The sequence below is a fragment of the Sinohyriopsis cumingii genome, chromosome 1, assembly GCF_028554795.1.
Source record: "Sinohyriopsis cumingii isolate HCF-2022 chromosome 1, ASM2855479v2, whole genome shotgun sequence".
NCBI classification, from domain to species: Eukaryota; Metazoa; Mollusca; class Bivalvia; order Unionida; family Unionidae; genus Sinohyriopsis; species Sinohyriopsis cumingii.
In genome coordinates, this window is record NC_142961.1 from 83,095,306 (window position 1) to 83,116,954 (window position 21,649).

General features: G+C 39.0%; 1 protein-coding gene across 1 annotated transcript in view; it reads right to left on the minus strand.

Annotated features, from left to right (window-relative positions):
• The window catches only part of LOC149807248 (uncharacterized), a 39,260-nt gene extending 19,527 nt beyond the window's left edge, over window positions 1–19,733 (minus strand). Inside the window, exon 1 of the mRNA XM_089936130.1 lies at window positions 19,435–19,733. Within this exon, the coding sequence (XP_089792256.1) occupies window positions 19,435–19,516 (82 nt within the window). The 5' untranslated portion in view covers window positions 19,517–19,733. The remainder of the gene's footprint in view (window positions 1–19,434) is intronic.
• Between the last annotated feature and the right edge of the window lie 1,916 nt (window positions 19,734–21,649).

Sequence of the window (21,649 nt, forward strand, 5' to 3'; positions counted from 1 at the left end):
CTATCGATCTTGCCTAGGGTTCCTTTTTATATACAGACCAATACCGACGTGACCGTACGGTAAGGTGAAATGATTGGGAAGTCGAACTCGCTTCTGGTACACGATTTGATAAACTTTTTCCAAAGGTCGACTGACGATGTGGTGAGTGGGTAAACGTACAATCTTGTTCGGTTGGTAAGTGGTCACTTTAAAGTTTCCATCCTCTTCCGATTGCAAGGCTTCTTTCAATACCCCAAAGTTGACCACACGACTGGTACGATGATTCAGAGTCAGTCCTTTCACTTTGCACGTCGTGTGCACTTCTCCTTGTTTGTCCCGGTATTCGTAGCCGTAATTTTTGGGACCGCCACTGACGAAACTTAGAATCTTGTCGTCGGGATGCTCGTCTGTCCAGGCTCCTAAACGGTCTCCTTCGATGTCAGGGTGATGTTGAATCGGGTGATGGATGTAAATGCAACTGTCCGTGTCAAAGTACAGGACGCGTTCTTCTAACAGTTCTAAAGCTTCGTACAATTTTAAGCGAGCATGGGCTGTCACGTAAGCCGCAATGATGACATTTCCAAAGGGGTCGTCTTGTACAAAGTCCAGATCTTCTTCGTAATTGACTAAGATCAAATCCTCGCGAACGACGTCCACGTGTTTCATGAATTTGGTTTTGTCGTGAATCATCTGAAAGTAGCGGGAAGGTTCTGTCAAATATTCCGTCTTGGGTAAACACGGGCGTTGTGCCATTTTACCCCATAAGCAATTTAACATCACTTTGGCAAACGATCGCCTGCCTTCGTTTTTCTCGATGTGGTCTAAAGTGATGCCTTCTTGTTCGTAGTATTTCTCTTTGAATTGTATTTGGTCTTCGGGAGTGTGACACCAGGAAGGATAGCCGCTGGCTTCTTGCTTCAGTTTCAAAAAGGCATCCACGTAGTCTGCGAAAATGCTTTTCTGAGTAGGGTCACCCTTGTGGTATTGTTGTGTCTTGGGAAAGTGGCAAATTTCGTACACTTCTAACAGTTGGTATCCCATGTCCATAGCTTTGAACAATTCTACGCTGACCCAGGTTCCCGTCAAGACCCGTTCTTCCTGGCTGTGATGACAAGGCTGGTCTTGGTTGCACGTTTCGGCACATGTACGGCACAAAGGAAACATCAGTTTGCCTTGACAATGGTGAGGTAAGACGGGATGGTATAGGTTCGTGGGAGGCAAAACTTTACACTTGATCAAGCCTTCGTATTGTCGAATGTTGACCAGGTCGATGTGTTCCGTGAACAATTGCGGGTGCCCTACAGGAAAGCGACAATATTTGCACACGTAGGGATACAGCGAACACACGTCCAAGTATTTGATTTCTTCTCCGTTCTCTTCGTCGGCTTGGTACAGCAAACAGGTGGCATTGGTCCTTCCTCCGTACAAACTATCCCTCGGGTTCAGCGGGTCCATGAACTGGTAACTTTCCACGAGGCGTTTAAACTCGGGATCGGTTTTCATACGGTGATCGTACTCGTGTTCCCACATTTCCACCACTTGGTATCCTTGCTGTTCTAACTTTAGGCGTCGCTGACAAGTGTCCTGGTACAAGTCTTCCATGGTTCGTTGCAAAAACTGATTTTTAGTGCCACGGTCAGGATAACAAACGGGACATCCGTGAAATAAGCAACCGTTAAACTCGTACACGATCTTGGGGTTTTCTAAGTCCCAGCCATCGACCGAATACGTTCCGATGGTCTTTTCGCCCCCTCCGTTGCGGGCATGCTGAATCCACTTGTCTTCCTTGTCGCACAAGTAATGTAACCAACGTAGGGCTTTGACCGAGTATTGACGCTTGACATAGTGGGTCGTTTGAGGACTGATGACAGCCACGGTGTTTTCAGGCATGAATCGTTGTCGATACACTAAGGAACACGCTTTGGCAATGGTGCAAGCTTCTTTCAAAGGATCGACCCCTCCGTGTTCCATGAACAGTTCTCGAAATTTTCCACAGCAACGCCGTAAAATGTCCACGTCGGAACGACAATACTTTAGCATTTCTTCCTGAAAGTCGAAGGGGTCCGAGGCATGAGCCTGGTACCAAGCGTAGAAAGCTTCTCGTTGTTCGGTACGCATGTTGTCGGGGTCGTAATAGTGAGTCTCAGGTAAATGGGGTAGAACGGCGTGTTGATTGGCTTCCGTATTGAAAAAGTGTGGAAAGTACCCTTTAGCCATTTCTGTCATTCCAAACGTTTTAGGCATTCGACTCAAAGGCATGGCCAAATAGCTCATCGAATCTTTAAACTGCACTTGTCCCACTTGCATGAAAATGATTTTGGCTCCGTTCAAAGTCACTTTAGGACGTTCGGTGCCATGTTCCGTATAGTATCTGAGAAGAAACTGTCCATCGTATCCGGAGAAATTGTGAGCCATCACCGTGGCATGACGATGACAATCTCCGTAAAGTCCGATGTCCTCTTGGCTCCACGTCTTGTCGATGGGGTCTAAGACCCATTGGGCAAAATCGGCTAACGTGTTTGGCCCCCGAAAGATTTTTTCACGCCCTCCAGGAATCTTGCTGCAGTGAGGGCAATGACTGAAGATAGGTTCTTGAATGCACTTCTCGCACGCTCGATGAGCCACGCAGAAATTAGGAATGTGAATGCCAGTCTCTTGCATGCATTCGAAATCGAAAAAGATGAAATTGCCTTTCTTCTTGTGACCGTCCTCTTTCTCTGGTAGGGGTTGGTATTTTTGCACGTAACATTGGTGTTCCAAGTCCACGATGTGGTGACAAATGTGACATTTCTTTTTTCCTGAACATACGTGTGCCTTGGTACTATTGGTACGTATGCCTTGTCCACACGTAGGGCACAATCTCAGGAGTTGACAAGCACATTTCTGCTGTGAACCTTGCGTTTTCAGATGTTGTTGGTAACAGGTAGGGCTGACAAACGTGCGCAGACAAGTGGAACAAGGCACTGGTTCTTCGCTCAGACAGGGTGAAGAGGCCAAACATCCTGAGCATTTCGATCCACAATGCTTGTGTTGCTCTCGATTATTATAACCATGGTCACATTTCTCACAGTAATAACCGTATCCCAGGAATCCGGTGATACTGGTAATGGTATCGAAATGGTCATCGTGATGATAAACATGAATGTATTTTCCGTCCTTAAAATCTTGCCCTCGAAACAACAGAGACCCGCGCACTTCTTGAGGGTGCACTTTCAAGGTGTATCGTGGAGCTAGGGCATCTTGCAATTTTTGCATCTCAGGAATGCCACAGGGTGTGTCTTTGGACATGCCAGCTTTTCGTAACAGGAGTTCTGCTTCACTTCGTTGTTTGGCTCGGTCCGATTGTCGAATGTTCTCCCAGTCTCTTTTCCATTCTACCGTGTCGTTCTTGTTGGCATAGGTTCGTCCCACCACGATGGCACGGGCTAAACACATCTGGTCATGAGGATTGTGAATTTGGACAAGGCTACGCTTAATGCTGCGAAGGTCGTTCACCAATAACATCTTTTTGCGTCCGGTCCCTTGAGGAGGAGAGACGTGGGTCATGTCCAATGTGGCTTTTCCATCGGTGATGTCAAACTGGTCATTAGATTGTTGCACGTGTTGAATCTTGTCCATGACTTTGGAAGCGGTCAATTCTGCAGGGGTGCTAAACTCGATCCAAACAGGGGATTTCAAACCGTCGTGTTGTATGGAAAGTCTCAAGCGATCGTCTTCTTTGGGTTGACATTGTCGCTTGAGTGCAGTGAGCAGAGAATCCCACACTCCGGTGATGAACCCTTCTGCTTTCTCTAACGGTACTTGGGACTTGAAATCTTTAAACTTCACCGTGTATTTGTAAGCCGTGGTTCTAAATTTTCTAGAGGAGCGCTTTTCCGTCTCTCGAATGGAATAGTACTTTTCAGGGTTGACAAAGGGTGGTGGACTTGGTTTAGAGGGTTCGGATTCTGGTTCACTCATGTCCTCTTCAAAATCACTGGCATGAATTTGTGCCAAGATTTCAGCCCTGGTACGAGGCGATAGATCACGTTTCTGCCTCTTACTTTCTTCTTCTTTCTTCTCGAATGAATGGGATCGTTTCATCTTGAAAGCAAAAAGTCAAATGACTCAAGTTCAAACACCATAAACTACTTTATAGTCATAGCAGACCAGCGTATATAAAAGGGTGTGTGTCTTGTCCTTTCACTATTCATTTCACTCTCAAGCCGAGCACAACGATGGAAGAGACTAACCAGATGGAACGTTTCGTCAGAGCTTTGCGAGGGGTCATTAGAAAATTCTCTTCAGACCAGCCTACGGACTACTCTCCTTCCTTTCGAGATAAAAGTCAAGATACTTGCTATATCTGTCAGAAGAAAGGGCATTGGTCTTCAGAGTGTCCAGACCGTCAAAAAACAGGAGCTAAAAAAGACAAAAGTAAAGATACCTGTTATTATTGTAAAGAAAAAGGACATTGGTCTCCAGATTGCCCAAAAAAGAAACAAGAGGAGTCAGAAGAAAAGAAGGATTCTTCAGAAGAAGAGAGGGATTCTTCAGAGGAAGAAAGCAGACAGGTGAAGAAAAAGAAACAGGAGACGAAAAAAAGAAGGGAAGAAAGCGAGGAGGAAGAAGAGGAAAAGAGTGTGACGGTGAAGAAATTCAAAAAACAGAGAGACTAAACAAGGAGAAAAGAAGAAATCAATGAACTTTTTATTAAAGTGTTGTGTTGTGAATTGTGAATTGGATTGTAAAAAATGGAGAAAAGAATAAATGAATGATATAAGGTAAGAGTCTTTGAGTTTTGATTTTAAAATAAGAAGCTACACTCACGCACTCATACACAGGCACGTACTATAAGGGTAAAAATGGGTGGGGTTTATTTTTTTTTTGAGTTATTGGCAAATTGAAATTGTATTTCTTTTCGAGATATGTGGGTGGCCCTGAAAAGGGCCTTTTTTCTTTACGATGTAGGGGTGAGTTTAAGCAATCAGCTTTAACTGCCTTATGCCTTTGCCACGGCCAAGGCCTACTTCTGGACTGCGTAATGTTGATGATGATGATAATGATTGGGTTGAAATCACTAAGGGTGGTACGGTAGGCTTAGTCACAGGGTTAACGTGTTTAGCTCGGGAAGGTCGTATTCTCTTCGGTCGTGATAAAGAAGTCTGATACATTTGTTTCAGACTTCTTAACTCCGCTAAAATGTCCAACAGTACCGTGGCCGTTTCATTTTCACCCTCTTGCTTCTTTGCTGCTACTTCTTCTTGTTGTTGCTGTTGTTTTTTTCTTACCTCTTCTTCTTGTTGCTGTTGCTGTAGGAGAAAAGCTTGTTCCGCTTCCTTTTGTCGTTGCATAAATTTCTCCAATTCTTCTTTCTGTCTCTGTCTAAAATTCTCCACTTGCGGTAATGAAGAAGGTAACGAAGGTTCCGGAACAAATTCTTGCGAGGAGAGAAAATCCACAAAATCCCAATTCACTTCTTCTGAAAGTAAGTCCGAGTTCCCTTGGGCAGTCTCCCCTGCTGGTGCAGCCCAATGGATCGTTTTCTGAGTTTCCGTCATGTTGAATCACTGTCGCATAGATTGACTGCACACAAGCGTTAGCGAATCTATATTGACTACGTGACGTCACAGACTGCTCTCTTCGGATTGGATGCGGGCTGACTGAATTCTGTAACGCGTGTTCGGATTGGTGAATGAACTCAATCCGTTTCAATCCCTCCTGTCCCTATAAATAAGCGCCGTTCACTGCATTGATTCACCTATTCTCGTCGCTTCAAGATGTGGACTACAGTTGAGTCATCCACCCTTGTGTATTCCATGATGTTTCGGACAGACTTGCTTATGTATGTCCGATCGAAGTGGACCGTTGTCCACAGGACAAACACCAGCCTGTGGATACGTAGGATCTACGTGGAAAGACAAGGATGCCTGAAAAGAGTGCTGATGTACGGACCAACAGTAAGACGCAGCCTAAGGAGAAGAAGAAGACCAATGCGGTGCCATTTATGTTTATGAATACATTAACATAAACCCAAAGGCCCTTTTCAGGGCCAGCCATATTTCTCGAAAAGAGATAGTCTTTGAATTGCCTACCCCTTTTTTTATTTTATTTTTTTTTAAAAAAAAAATAGAGACCCTCCCTGTTTCAATTTTACATAGACCCTATACAGTCCCAAGGGTTTATGTCCATGTTAAATTTACATAGACCCTATATTGTCCCAGGGTTTTTGGCCATGTTAATTCCCATAGACCCTATATGTTCCCACGATTTTTCTCCATGTTAAATTTACATAGACCCTATATTGTCCCAGGGTTTTTGGCCATGTTAATTCCCATAGACCCTATATGTTCCCACGATTTTTCTCCATGTTAAATTTACATAGACCCTATATGTTCCCAAGGGGGTCTGTAATGATAAATCCCATAGACCCTATAAGATCCCCATTAACTACTTTTATGAGCCAACTCATTATAGGCCGTAATTATAATTAAAAGGAGCTACAGTTCAACAGAGGCTATAAGAACAACATCGGGACCATGAGGCAGATACCTTCACTGATCAATCTAGAGAAAGAAACAGAAACATCTAAACAAAATGGACACATAATTTCTAAAACAGAAGTTAAAATTTTGCTAGTCCAGATTCACATTTTAAAGTAGGATTCTGAAACCATTGAAAATTGTTATAATGAGAGGATGAATCAATGCCGCTTAAATCATCAATTAATAAACATACTGCAGAAAGTGTGAAATTGAATGATGATGTCCCCTCTTCGAAATGACATGCATTAAGAATTGATGACGGCCTTCTACAACATTGTGATCTTGAATATGTCGCAATCCAACAAAATATCTAACGATAAATTTTCAAATGAAGAAAGTATTGATGCGTCACAAAAGATGTATTGTTCTCTAAAAAAAATCAAAAGTAAATGAACATTTCAGGTTGATCCTGGCATGAATTTCAGGGTGCAGTATCATCGTTGATGAAGCAACATAATGTCAAAATACGACGAGGACATACTGCAGTTCATCGTGATCAGGCAATTGTTGAACGATTTAATCGAACACTTGCTGAGCGGTTATTTGGATATCAGTGCGCGAAGGAATTCATTCAAGACAAGAGATCTCGTGAATGGGTTGAAAGATTACCAAGTGTGATAGCTGCGCTAAATAATGAAGTAACTAGAATTACTGCGTTGAAACCCGTTAATGCAATCAAAAGCGCGCGTATAACAATACAACGACGTGATGTTCAAAACAACCAGTGCTGGGCAATGTGACTAAGATATTTATATGAACCTGGTGAACTTGAAGATGGCAAAAAAAAGAGCAACTAATCTTGTCTGGAGTATTACCGCACAGAAAATTTCCAACGTGGTAAGATCCGCCGGTAGACCTGCAATATGCAGACTAGATTTAACTGCTCCTCAACGTGGATTTACACGCGAACAATTATAAGTAATTCCCGAGGACACACAATTACCACCGCGATCACTTAACTAGCACCTCTACGTCGATTACACTCAAGACAAGTTATCATCGTATTTTCGCGTGTATGACCGCGACTGTTATCTTTTCTATCCACGGTAAATTGTCTTGGATTATTACTAACACAACATTATACAATTACAACTTGCACAATGATTATTCTGCTGTTGTTTCAGCGCTATGATAAATTCAGCGTCAAGATCAAAGTCGCGTTTTTATTTTTGTCACATTGTTTATTAGCGGCTAATTATTTTCTTATTATATGGCTTTCAATATCATCATTGATAGTTTCTGTGTCCATGACAATTCTCCGCAGCTGAGAAATTCTTCTGACTTTAGATACTGCCAAATAAACTAAGTTTGACCATTCGATACGATCATCAACGATCCAAGCAACTGTATCAGAGATAGTTAATCCTTGAGATGAATGTATCGCAATTGCGTATCCTAGCGTCCACGGAGATTTATCCAACGATAATGCATTCTCGACAACATTGACAACAACTAAAACAATATCATTTAATACAAGATTCTGTTTCTCGGTCTGTCCTGGTATATCAACGTCGATATTCTGTCGTCGTATATCAGCTGGTCTATAACACAATGGTACTGGTAACGCTGAGAATTTTTCTTTATGCGCTTCAAACAACCTCTGTTGAAGTGTATCACGAACTATCTTTCTACCTGCCACTATCAAATCATTTGGTCTCCACGTTTGCAGAAATTCGTTCATAGAAGTTTCCGAAATTAGTTTACGCATTACTTCACATTGAATTTTATTCGGTTGTAGTCTGATTAATTTTTTTATTTCTTTTTATTCTGCATCAAGTGATCTACGATCATCAGTTACCTCCGAATAATAATCTACAAAATTCTTTAGCCAGTCATGTGGAGATGGTCCAACAAACGGTGGTGGTTGACCGTGATCGCCGCACATTATCACAGCTGTGTTTTTAAAAAACAACCAATCGAGAAACATTTTTAATGTATCTTTAGATACTGTACATATTTCATCCTAAATGATGATCCTTAGAATATATTTCTCGCCCATTCGATCAGGAGTCCATGTATCTCCCTTTCATCGGATCGGAAGAAGCTATGATTAGTACATGATTTTACTCCTCGTTCTCTCATTTCTCTTGCGAGTCTGTGTGCAGGTGTTAAAACATCCATATCATCTGAACTTTCCAGACATAATTCAATAACTCAAGTTGTTTTACCAGAACTACCTGGTCCGTTTAGATAAACAGTCTTGTATCTAGTCACGGGATCATATACTGATGCCGCAGACGATAATTTTGATATTTGATTATTATTGTAATAATTATCTTTGATTTCAACATCGGCGGATTCAGAATAAATATGCAACATTTCTTGTTTTATTCTCCATTCGCCCCATGATACATCGTAAGAAGTATTTGTAAATTGAGTCAGTAATTCTGAATATTTTTTAAATACAGAACGAATCCGTATCAACTCTGACCGCGATGTTAGGAAATATGTTTATCATCGATAATAAATTTATCGAAACATGCGCAAGCATTGAGGATCTTAAATGAGTAAACTGAGGCGACTCGCCATCAATATAACCAACAATTGTACCTCATCGTGTTCCGTTAGACAAATAAGCGTTTTCTCGACTTACAAATATATTTCTCTTCATTGCATCAGCAATTATAAAATCCAGTTCAACATTGTCTATAATTAGTCGTGTATAATGTAGTTTATGATCATAAGCTCCGCCTTGAGTAAATTTACCGATTATTCTTCTACCAAGAACTTTTGCGGTTCTATTTTCATCATCAGAATAATTCTTCTGTGGTAGTAACCAAACTTATTTCTGAGGACGGTATGATATAATTGCCTCACTTACAATCAACGAAATTAGTAGTTTTGCATCGAGCATATATCGTAAAAAACTACTGGTGCCCACATTTTTTTCTGAAAAGTGCCTACCAAACCAAATATAACAAATAGGATGAAGACCTTTAGCAAACTCGAATGACTCGATACGGGCGAATCCAGTTAGATCAAAATCAGGTAGGGGTTCATGTATCGCCACTCTGGTCATTTCGTGCGTGGCGTGTCCAAATCGTTTAAAATATCCAGAACACTCCATACCAAGAAAACGTCCGGGAAAACACGCGACGATATCAACCGAGATAACGTCGTTGTGGTCATACTTAGTATTCCACAATCCACCGTGTCCATATTCTCAGAGCTTAGCTGCACATCTTCAAGAAATTCAAATCCTGTTGGCTTCCACGAAATATTTTCTCTTGCAAAGTGAACAGCAACTGATGGAACGGTGAAACAATTATTTAGTAATTGTTCAGTATTCTGCGATGAAAATGTCTGCGCAAGATTTTTCATTTCTTTGTGGAGAGATTCTTTACGATATATTTTGCCGTTAGGTCGTACAAATTGATAATATTTTTCATTATCGGAACTCTGAAATAACCATACTGATACAGGATCATTTTTACTTATTTCGTGAATAAAATCAAACATATCTCCTTGGCAAAATCTTACGGTTAGATTTCTTGGAAATATTGTTGCTGCGCTAGTCCACGCATGCGCATTATGATCAACGATATTTATCGAAGCTCCCCCCTTTTCTATAATGTTTCGACTCGTGTAAAATCTCTCTGCTTATCGTTGCTACTGTTATTGGCAATTCTAGCGTTTTTTTCTAACTTAGCGACACCATCAATTGTAGCTCCGGTATCCTTGAGTAATTCAGCCCATTTGTTTATTTTTTCAAGTCGCTGATCCGTTAACCCATTTCCACGTGTCGCGGTTGTAAAATGTTCGATTACTCTTTCGGCTACACAATTCAGTCTTGACAATTTCATCGGTGCAAGATCATTAATGTTGGGTTTATCATTTAGCGAATAAATTCCATAAGTAACCGCTGTTGTAGGATACGCTCGTTCGTAATATGGTTTATCAATACCAGTCAACATTCCTGGCTTGGAATTTTTACTTAATACAGCGGTTTTTCCATTAGCAAGGACTGGGTCACGATTTTCACGGATAATCCACCCAGCGGATTGGTGGGTGATCCTTGTGCACTCTCCCGGGGCTGATTATTGGGGGGGGGGATGGTGTGTTTGTCTGTTGAACGTAGAGAATGGCTCCCATGTATGTTGTGCCGTCCTTAAAATTAAGATTGTATATAATGTATATACTGTAAATATGCTACTATATGTAATGTGCCGTCCTTAAAATTAAGACTGTATATACTGTAAATACTACATGTACTGTGCCGTCCTTAAAATTAAGATTATATATACTGTAAATACTATATGTACTGTGCCGTCCTTAGAATCAAGGTTTACTGTAAATATATCCTCCTGAGCCTGCTAGAATGTTGTTTGACAATCTAGCGATTCACATGGGAAGTTGTGCCGTCCTCCTTAGAGATCTAAAGAATTAAGATTGTATATACTGTAAATACTATATGTACTGTGCCTTCCTTAGTATTAAGGTTTACTGTAAAATATCCTCCTGAGCCTGCTAGAATGTTGCTTGAGAATCTAGAGTTTCACATGGGGGTTGTGCTGTCCTCTACTAAACACGCCTCCTGAACCTGCTAGAATGTTGTTTGACAATCTAGGGTTTTACATGGGTGGGCAGTGTTTCGTGCGCCACCTGAGCCTGCTAGAATGTCATATGGCAACCTAGAGTCTCACATGAGGTTTTGTTGTCCTTAGTGTACAAACACCCTTCTGGACCTGCTAGAATGTCATATGGCAATCTAGAATTTCACTTGGGAGTGTAAATATTTTTCTTTTAAATATATATTTAGTATATAATGGATTACGAAAATATCAATGATATCATTTCCGCTATTGAAAAATTAAAACATGACGGCACAAATATATCTGATAAACTAAATCCTGAAAAAAAATTTCTGATTTGAAATATTACAAGAACGTAAATTTGAAGGGGGATACATACTACCATCAGAATACAAATGTTTAAAGCGAATTCAGGGGGCCATGTTTCAATCGTTGGATACAGTAAATGAAACTGAAGTAGGGGAATTTGTCTCTCTCTTGCGTGCAATAGAAAATTTAGATTAGAACTGTCTCGTGAATATGAAGCAAAAAAGACAATCAACACTAGTATAAGAAAATTAAGAAGGATTATGTCAGAAAACGAAAGTTAGGGTCGTTTTGTGAAAATGAAAATGAAAGAATATCATATTTTAATCAGGATTCATCTTCTTTTATACTGATTTAGTCGATTTGTCAGTAAAAATATATCAAGCTTGATACAATCAAGGACTCTGTCCTGATAAAATCAAGGATGGGATTATTATGCATTTTTCCTCCTGTTTTTAAATGTGCCTGATCTCTATCACGCATCAGTGGCATTTTTCAAGTATGTGTTGTCCTTGCCACTCTACGATTAAAAATCATTAAGACCTTACATATAGATTTAAACTCTAAACCTCTCTACGAAGGTCAATCAAGTGTCCAGATTGATCAGTTAGTTTAAAATTTATTCGCGATAATAGCGAATTATGACATCGAAAATAAACTGAATTAATCGGTTCTTGCACAGTCAGATATCCGGGTGGTACCTGCGGTGTAAAAGTATAAATAATATACCCTTGCTGCGCCTGATTTGATATATCAGTGTTTGTCTGATAACTTCCATCAATTCCAACACAAACAAGATTGACCGCGATCTTTGAGGTTATATTTACAATTCCCGGCGAAATATGATGACCTTCACCGTGTTGATTATTGTTATATCGGAGAATACTTGACACTGGAGTTATTTTTCTCCATGCTTCAAGTATTTTAGGGAAGTTTACATTAACAAGGTCGTCGATTGATTTCTTTAGTTCGTCGGTTGCAAGTGATGGTATTACAAATGTCGGTAATTGTTGTTCGGTTATTTTATAAAGATCAAGAAACGCTTTTCGAGCACCAAAGGGGTCACCTCCTTTAATTTGTAATATTTCATCACGAATTCGCCAATTAGCAAATTTAATATCGTCCATGACATGATTTAAGTGTTGTATTGTTTCGATGATTTGTTGTTTTAATTCATCAGAATAATATTGTGTAATGCTAACAAATAAATGATTTAATTTACCAAATACGCGTGTAAACTCAGGTTTAATTTTTTCTGAGATCTTATTAATATACTCTTCGTGTATAATTGTGCTTGTGCCCGGTCCACCTGGACCCATGAATAAAGGAAGTTTTGATGCAGATTTTAAGATATCAAAACTAGGATGGAATGGTCCCCTCCCAATATCTTTTCTATACTCTGGTTCCTTTATAAATTTCATTTCGTCGGTGACAAAATCAGACTGTTTTTTTTTTCTGGCGGTCCTTGATATTCAGGTGCAACTTCAGGCCATCCTAACACGGATCTGATCAATGACTGATAAATATCAAATGCGTAATCCGGAGAATGTATCTCTATCGCGGCTGATAATGTTGGTTCATGAACCGTTATTGATATCTTGGATTCTCGCCCGTTACCGATTTTATTCTACGTTGAAATTCATCATTCATCTGTTCGATTTGATAACTGCCTGTCGGTAAACCGACAACGTGCCAATCGGGTGTTCCATCGGGCTTATTTTTGTTTGCAAATACCAATGAGTTATTTGACTGCAGACCACCAAACGATCCCGATTTAATATTGGGCCAACTGTAGTATACTCGCAACTCCGCCAGAGCTATTTCTTTTGCTGGAATCGCGGTTGGAAAATTAATATTGAATACAGGGTTAATCGAGCTTACTGATCTCGTCGTGGTTTTCAGCGGACTTGTATTTGCAACTATATGCTAAAGTAGTTCTGTCATTATTTAAATTTCCATTTTCTAAATCAATTTCTTCATTGTAGGTCTTAAGCATTGTGTCAAATTCAGAATCTGATATCGTTTCATCGTTAAGGTTTGATGATATCAACGACGACAATTTAGAATACGCGTGTGTTACTGTGTGTAATTTTACAGAGTAATCGTACACTTTTGTGTTCGTGCACGTGGATATCTTTTTCGCGATATTATTAAAAACCCCAGCAATCGTTGCTGATGATGAAACACATCTTGTCACAGCTACTGCTGCCGTTAATGGTGTTAAAGCTGATAATACTACGCCAGTACCATCAGTGATAGCTTATCCCGAATAAACTACAACATCAATGAGAACCGCACGTCTTCGATATTTTTATACTTTCGTTGTATACTTGCCATCGATGGTTTTAGCGTTGTTTGCCATTCACATACTTGATCATATCTAAATTTTTGAACGCTTAACTCTGTTATGGCCATTATTATATTTACACAGTCACCAATTGAGGCGTTTCAGCAACAAATTCCAGACACCACCAGTAAGATGTTGCTGTTAATTTCTTACCAGCTGATTCTAGTATAAATGTTTCTACGCCCCCGCTATTTAACACAATAGACACGGTTCCAGAAAACTTTTCGGTTGAATGACGCCATGGATACGTAGTGTATATACTAAATTTTGCAGCGCTGAACACAGATAGTCTATACACACCATTGACTTCCGCGGTATGTTTGATAGTAATATTTTGCTGTGATCATGTTGAGAATCCTGATGACACTGTGTATACTACGTTTATGATCTGTTTGTGGGGAATTTTAATCAGATCAATTTGTTTAACGAAATCAGGAATTTCACTCATGACATCTTGTGTGATTTTTTAATCGTTTCAATATTCGTCTTGATATCAGAGAGTTTCACGTCAGCAGTCAACGGGGTGCCAAAGAAATCGTCTGCGATTTTATTGAGTTTTTGAAAATTTCAACGTGTGTTCATGAACATATTTACGTCAACGTCATACTCGGCTCGTAACGTTGATAATTTAGTGTCTACGGTGCTGTAGTTAACATCTACATATTTTTTTTAAAGGCATCTTCGTCGGATGTTGGATCTCTTAGCACGAATATTTTATTTCCTTTCATGCCAAGTTCACCTGTCATTGTGTCGCCGGTATTCTTCAAACGATTAGCAACGCTTCGTGCAATTTCATTTTTGATAACAGCGATTGATATACTTGAGTCTCTGATTTTTCCATCGCTGATAAACCCTGAAATATTATCCGTGATAGCACCAAGAACTCTACGAACTATGTCATTCCACTTGATGTTACTCGTTTTTAAAACACCGTATCTATCCTGAAAAACTACAACTTCATCTCGGTCAACTCCATAGAGGTTGATAATAAAAGCGAGTTCATCCTTTGTCGCGTAATCTGACAAATCTATTTCGTCGATTTTTTTTTTTACTCTTAATAGTATCGCCGCGGGATCTTCCGTAAAAATCTACCATTATTCGTTATAACGTCCACTTGTATAATTGCGCACGACTTTATGAGGTGGTCTTGATTGTGTCTCTGAAATAGCATCGAGTACAGCAATTGCTTCACGTCCGCATATTGGTGGATCGGTTAGTGTTTGTGTTGGTAATGTTGAATATCAAACCGGGATTTTGTGAGGTGTGACATAGTTGATAAATTCCTGCGGTGGAGCCAACCCATACGAATCGAAATAAACAATTCCACGTGGATCAATCGCGTATGCAACCCAAAGAGTTCCTGCACCGGTACTATTATCAAGACTAATAATACCTGTCACGGTGCTGTATGGTTGTTGTGGTAACTGATCGCGCATGAAAACACCTCTAATTGTTTTTGTTTTATTTTTTGGATATTTTTTTATAGCAGCATCAAGTAAATCAAAATTTGACATAGGTTAAAAAAATCAACGAAGTGTTCCTGGAAGTCTCTGACCTTTTCCATTTCGAGGATGATTTCCCGGAAGTCTTAGACCCTTTCCTGTTGCTTTTTTAATGCTATTCCAGTAGCGGTTATAAACACCATCTAACGCTGCTGCTTTTGAAACGGCTGGAGTTTCAGCAGCTATCAATGCTAGTATCGCCGCGAGAAGTGGAAATATGCCACCTGTCTTAGCAGTATCTTTGATGGCTCCGGCGGAAAGTTCAAGTCGTATTCCAGTCTTGCACTGTTTGACTTTATTAAGATGTTTAAGCTGACGTTCTGTCAACGACAATTTATTTTGACCACCTGTAATCTGACTGGTTTTTTAGCGTTATTGTGGTTCCGGATTTTTTTTAATGATGCGGATTGTAGTTTTTTAATTTGACCAGGAGTCAGACTGACACTAACATGATGGTATGATGACATTTATGATAATACTCGTATTTTTAAATCACAGCACGATTACATATTCAGAACGCTGCGTGTTCCAAAAATTACATGTTGTCTTTTGGCGCGTCAAATATTTTCATTCGGCCACCAGCACCTTCAAGCAACACTGCTTTGTCGCTGAGTATGACCGCAATTGCTCTTTAATCAACACCACCACCTGTATTTACGCTTCCTCGAAAGTGAATATCAACAACAGATTGTCTGTATAAATCAAGATGCTGCAGCTAAAAGTAATAGATCGGATATAGATTTTTTAAATCTAATTGTGATATTTGTAAACCAGTGTCTACGTTTTGATCGCGTCCCATAAATGTCATTAACCGATTGTATGCACGTGCAATATGATTTTGTTCATAATTCAGTAGTATGTTTTCTGTCGGTTCTTGTTGTCCGCATATTCGTAAAGAAACTTCATTAATTCCAGGTCTGTCAAATATCATATGGCTACGATTTTGTGAGTTTAATCTATCATAATTCTGAAAAGCAATAAATATATATCTCGGCGCAGAAACACCTTGCTGTGATGCTATATGCCATGTAAATTGTCAGTTAGTGTTAGCTTGCATACTATCCGTGTTACTGTTAACCATGACAGCAATGATTTACCACCCGAATCCATAAAAGACAGTAGTCGCTGTTCTTTGTCTATCGTTGGAGTCATTACCGTCATCCGCAACGAAATTTTGGCAGTATTACTTTATCAGCATCACCAATAGGTCTCCATATAGCGTCGTTGTCGGTAGCCTTTCTCACAAGAGTAACTGTGTTTTAGCTCCAAAGATAATTTTTCTAACATCTCTACAAAATCCAAACATATGAGCCAGCGGAATTGCACATGAAAAACCTCTACGACCTCGTCCCAACATTGATCTAAGCGTTGTAAATCCTAGGTTGAATTCTGGATTAGCACCATGAACCACCGGCCACACATCGGCGTCAGCGTTATCGGCATTGTTTCTTGGTCGTTTTATATTATACTGTATGTCGGAAGTGTCCTTGGCAAACATCATTGTGGGTCCCGCTGGTCTTGTAAAGTCATCAGAGTATCTTGCCAATCCTATTATAGTTGTGGCAACGTCGACGTCTTTCTGAATTGTTTCAATATTTTTTTCCATTAATCAAGTATGCAGCGCTGTCAAACAACGTCATGCTGCCGTTATTGACAAAACTAATTATAACATAATCTGCATATACAGTATCGTCTGTTTTATAATTTCACCATTTCCTCAATAAAAGCCTCAGCGGTAGAAAGCATCTACTTGTATCATGGACTTGTAAATCAATCTTTCCGTGTTGATCTGGTATTCGTGTGTCATAAGAATAAAACTGATAATGACGTACCGATTCATCCTTGAGAACTGGTGCGTCCATGTAGACATACTGTGTTGGATATACGTTTGAACATTTTATTATAACTGCGTTGATCTAAATCTTGGACACGAGGATTACGTCGGGAAACTCCGCTTCCTGGTATCAAACTTGAAGCAATATTTTTTTCTGCTTCACCAGCCAGCTCTGCATCTTTTTGATTTATTATTTTACTGACATTTGCAGTCATAACTTCAGTGCTCGAGAATTTTACTGGTTGTGGTTTTCCTCGTATCAATCGTGTTAGTCTATCCTTGATTGCCGAGAATGCTTTATCAGCAACGTCGCTGATTGCACCAGGAGCTTTTTCACGAACAACGTCAATAGCTTTCATTGATAATTGTTTTGCAATCGGTGCTGCTTTTCGAGTTAACCTTCTGAATAATCCCTGAACAACATTACCGAGGCTATCTACGTAAATCGCTTTGTAAGTTGGTAATCATGAGTTTACTACTCTGACTATTACGGGTCTACGATGAGAATTGTGTACGATTACTTATCTATTATTCATTTATCTAATCACTGATAGTCGTCAACGAGTTCATTGATAAGTTCTCGGTAAATAGAAATATTCATGAAACCAACTGTAAACAATCTTTGAAAACTATGAGCTGCTTCATTAATAATTTCTGGAGAATTATTACCGGCTCGTTTTCCTCCAATAAGAACTTCTAGTCCGTCAGAAAGAATATTGTTAGGACATGGAGTAAGACCACTTCCTTGAGCAGAAAAACCACTTCCTGTAGGTGCATCGTAAAATTGTTCTGGATATTGTGGTTGAGAAGGTTGTTGTTGTTCAAGTTCTTTTCTTCTTTCTTTTGCTTGCTTTTTAAATTTAATATAATCTATCTTGTGGATTAATCGGTGAATCTTTAGCAGCAAAATATACCGCAAGAATCCAATTACCACGTGCTAGACTGAGATTTCGTTTTAAATAATTTTGACGTGTTTCATATCCACTTGCAACAATATCGATTAAATCATCTGGATTTTTAAATTCATCAAGAGCTTCATCAGTAAATATAACTCTAGGTCGGCTCTCTTTTTAGTCTGCGGTGGTTTTTTGTTGTTGTTCTATCTGTAGCTGCGGTGGAGGAAGTTGATATGAAGGCTCTTGCTCAAGAGGTTGTGGATGTGGCGAATAGGGAGGTGGTGGCTCTTGAGGTTGTGATTCAGATCGTCCCACTGTTCTATCATAAATTCTTTGTATTTCTCTAACAAATCCCTTCAATTTTGAATCCTCATTTCTGGTTTGTTTTTTCTTTTTTTGTTGAACTATATATGATATATCCACCTGATGAAATTATCATTGTTTATGGAAGCATACTTTGGTTTTAAAATTCTATCTTTTTGATTCATACCTTCCAATGCCTTAGCAGGTAAATGTTTTTCTTCAATTTCTTTAAGTTGCTTAATAAACCTTCGTTAAATTTTTTAATCAATTCACTATTTTCTTTTACTAGTTTAGGTTTAGGTGCAAGCTCTTTTTTCACGAAATGATTTCAGTACGAATATCCTCAAGTATTTCTTCACCTACAGAGGGAGGTAGAGCTTCAGCTATATCAGTTGGAAGTTTTCGTAAAATTCTTTTTGTTTGTTTAGTTCTTTCTGATATTTTTTCAGTATGTTCAGCGGTTTGTTTTAATGCTGGATTAAGACCCTCTTCAGTAGATTTTGCGACTCTTTCGGTAACCGTTGTAACAGGTCTAAATAACTGTTCTGCACTTTCTACAAATTCATCTTGTGACTCCTGACGAGCTTGTAGCTTTTCTCTAACAGAATCACGGACTGGAATATATTTTTAATTGCTTTTTGTCGCTCTCGAGCTAATCTAGCTGCATGAGAATCCAACGCTGGTGCCATTATTTGATATAATTTTATTTAACTATAGCAGCAGAGAGGGTGCAACCTCAATGAGACGTCGGCGCAGTAAACGCCGTGTATACTTGAAAAAAACACTAACGCGAAAAAAGTATAAAAAGAAAAAACGTGAGAGACTCTTGGAGACACCCCGGAGAGACTCGAAAGTCAGAGGCTTCGGTTTCGCGTCATCGGCGTAATTTTTTTCATTTTTATAAAAGCTTTAGTTTTCAACGACGACGCTTCTATAATGAGGTGGGTTCACCCTCTCTGCTGCTTTTCACACACCCTTGTTTCGCATATGAATTCATCATTCCATTTGTTGGTTTAGATCATTTCATTTCACATTACGTTATTGCTGCATTCAAAGCAGAGTGTTCATGATTGCGACGGTGCGAAAAAGCGTGAGGGAATATGGCGTGAAGGTAACTAATATCATGCTGAATATCACTACTCATAAAACCATATTAAATGACAAAAAACTAAAATGGACTAAACACAACTTTACTGCTATGAAAAACTTACTTGGTTCGCAGATTTGTTGTCCAGCAACAAGAGTAACCATCAGTAGTAGCAGCCTGGCAGTCAGCATTGTAGGGAGGTTCATGGCAAAACAATCTCTTCTCAGTCGCCTTCTTCGGAATATGATTCATTCATTTTACGGTTTGCCATTGATAACTGCCTGAAACCTTTTAAAGATTTTCAAAGCAATTTGACTTGATTAAAAATAAATAGCTTGCAAATCATTGTCTGCGAAAGAAATTCAGATCGTGCTCTTGGAGATGAAATGTGATATGCCTTTACATTAGTTATCTGATTCATTACAATTTATGATTTTGCACACGTCATATGTATAATTAATTACCAGTTCATTAGCTGCTTTGAAAAGTTATGTTGTTGACATCAAACATGTAATTTTATATTGTTTTGTACTTAAAGCGAGACGAATAATCAAACTCCGATGAATTTGTAAGCATTTTATGCAAAACGTGGTAAATGAATAAGATCTTCAGATATAACAATTCTCGAAGAACGCACTTCAGTCTTTTGACTGGGTAGGCCAGACTGACTTGTTCTCCATAAACTCGAACACAATGGAGTGGTCAATATTTACCGTGGATGAAATAATATATAGTGTTTCAGGGTATGATTTTCTCCTGCACATCAAGGTTTAGTTGTACAAAAATAAAGGTAGGATGTCACTGAAAAGTAGGGTTTGGTATAATATGTTACGCTACGTGATTTTGGGAAGGGATCCTTGTCTTGTTGCATTATCAACAACTAACTTTCCTCACGCCTTGTCTGATAAATATTGACTGCTCGTATTGTTCCATATATAAACTCCCTCTGCTGTATGCATGGTGAGATCTACATAAACAACATTATGTTTATCGCAGATGGTGAAATTTCTGCAGCTCTAACTATTTTATTAAATTTTCTATTTCAATTTACACACAGACGCTACTTTACAATTTACACAAGGAAGCTACTTTACAATTTACACACGGAAACTACTTTACAATTTACACACGGAAACTACTTTGCAATTTAGACAAGGAAACTACTTTACAATTTACACAAGGAAACTACTTTACAATTTACACACGGAAACTACTTTACAATTTACACAAGGAAACTACTTTACAATTTACACAAGGAAACTACTTTACAATTTACATACGGAAACTACTTTACAATTTACACAAGGAAACTACTTTACAATTTACACACGGAAACTACTTTACAATTTACACACGGAAACTACTTTACAATTTACACAAGGAAGCTACTTTACAATTTACACAAGGAATCTACTTTACTTTGTAGAGCAGCTGCTACTTCCTTTAATTGTTATTAACCCAAATTTACCTCCCTAGTATCTTGAGCATATAAACGAACAAAAATGCCATCTGTTTGGAAATAAATGATCACACTTACGTGTTTTGTAATGGAGAAGATATTTTTAGAAGGGAAATATAGAATTAGAAAATCAGGTGAAGAACGGTGCGACGATACTGACAGCTAATGATACCGACAACGGTGAAGAAATTATGGTCTTACCCGATACCGGGCATACAGACGTCGTGGTAAAGAGAAGCATTATTAGGGATGACCATTCTATTATATTTAAATATGTACTACCTATATTTGGCTTTATGTCTTTTAGGAAATCAGGGTAGGTCGGTAGTGATCATACGTTAGTTTGATTTTTCCAAAATGTAGTTCCTTGTTTTCTATACTTTGTGCAGGTATTGAAGACATGATGTAGGTCTTCTATGTAAGGGCAATGTGGGCATTTGCCTTAGAGTGTTCATTACTTGCCAGATGTTTACCAAAGCTGTCAGCTAGTGTGGTTTTGCCTACTATTATCCTACTGATAATCTTTTGATCTTGACTTCCAACTGATTTGGGAGGTTCGCTGGTTCTCGAGATTTTGTCATGTATGATGAATAAGGTGTGTCCTGTTTTGCAATTCTCCCAAAGTTCCTGCCATTTATTATCGATCTTTGCTCTGATGATGGTATAAAGTTCTTGAACACTTACATTAGTGGTATTGGGTCATGGTCGTTTAGATGTTGTTTAGCAATTTGATCAGCTTTGTCGTTACCTGCCAATCCAATGTGGGAGGGTACCCACATGATATCTATAGTCTGATGATTAAGTGTAAGTTGCTTAATTATATATTTGGTTTCTTTAAGGAAAATTTTTTTCTCTCGTGATAGAATGGTTGGATTTGATC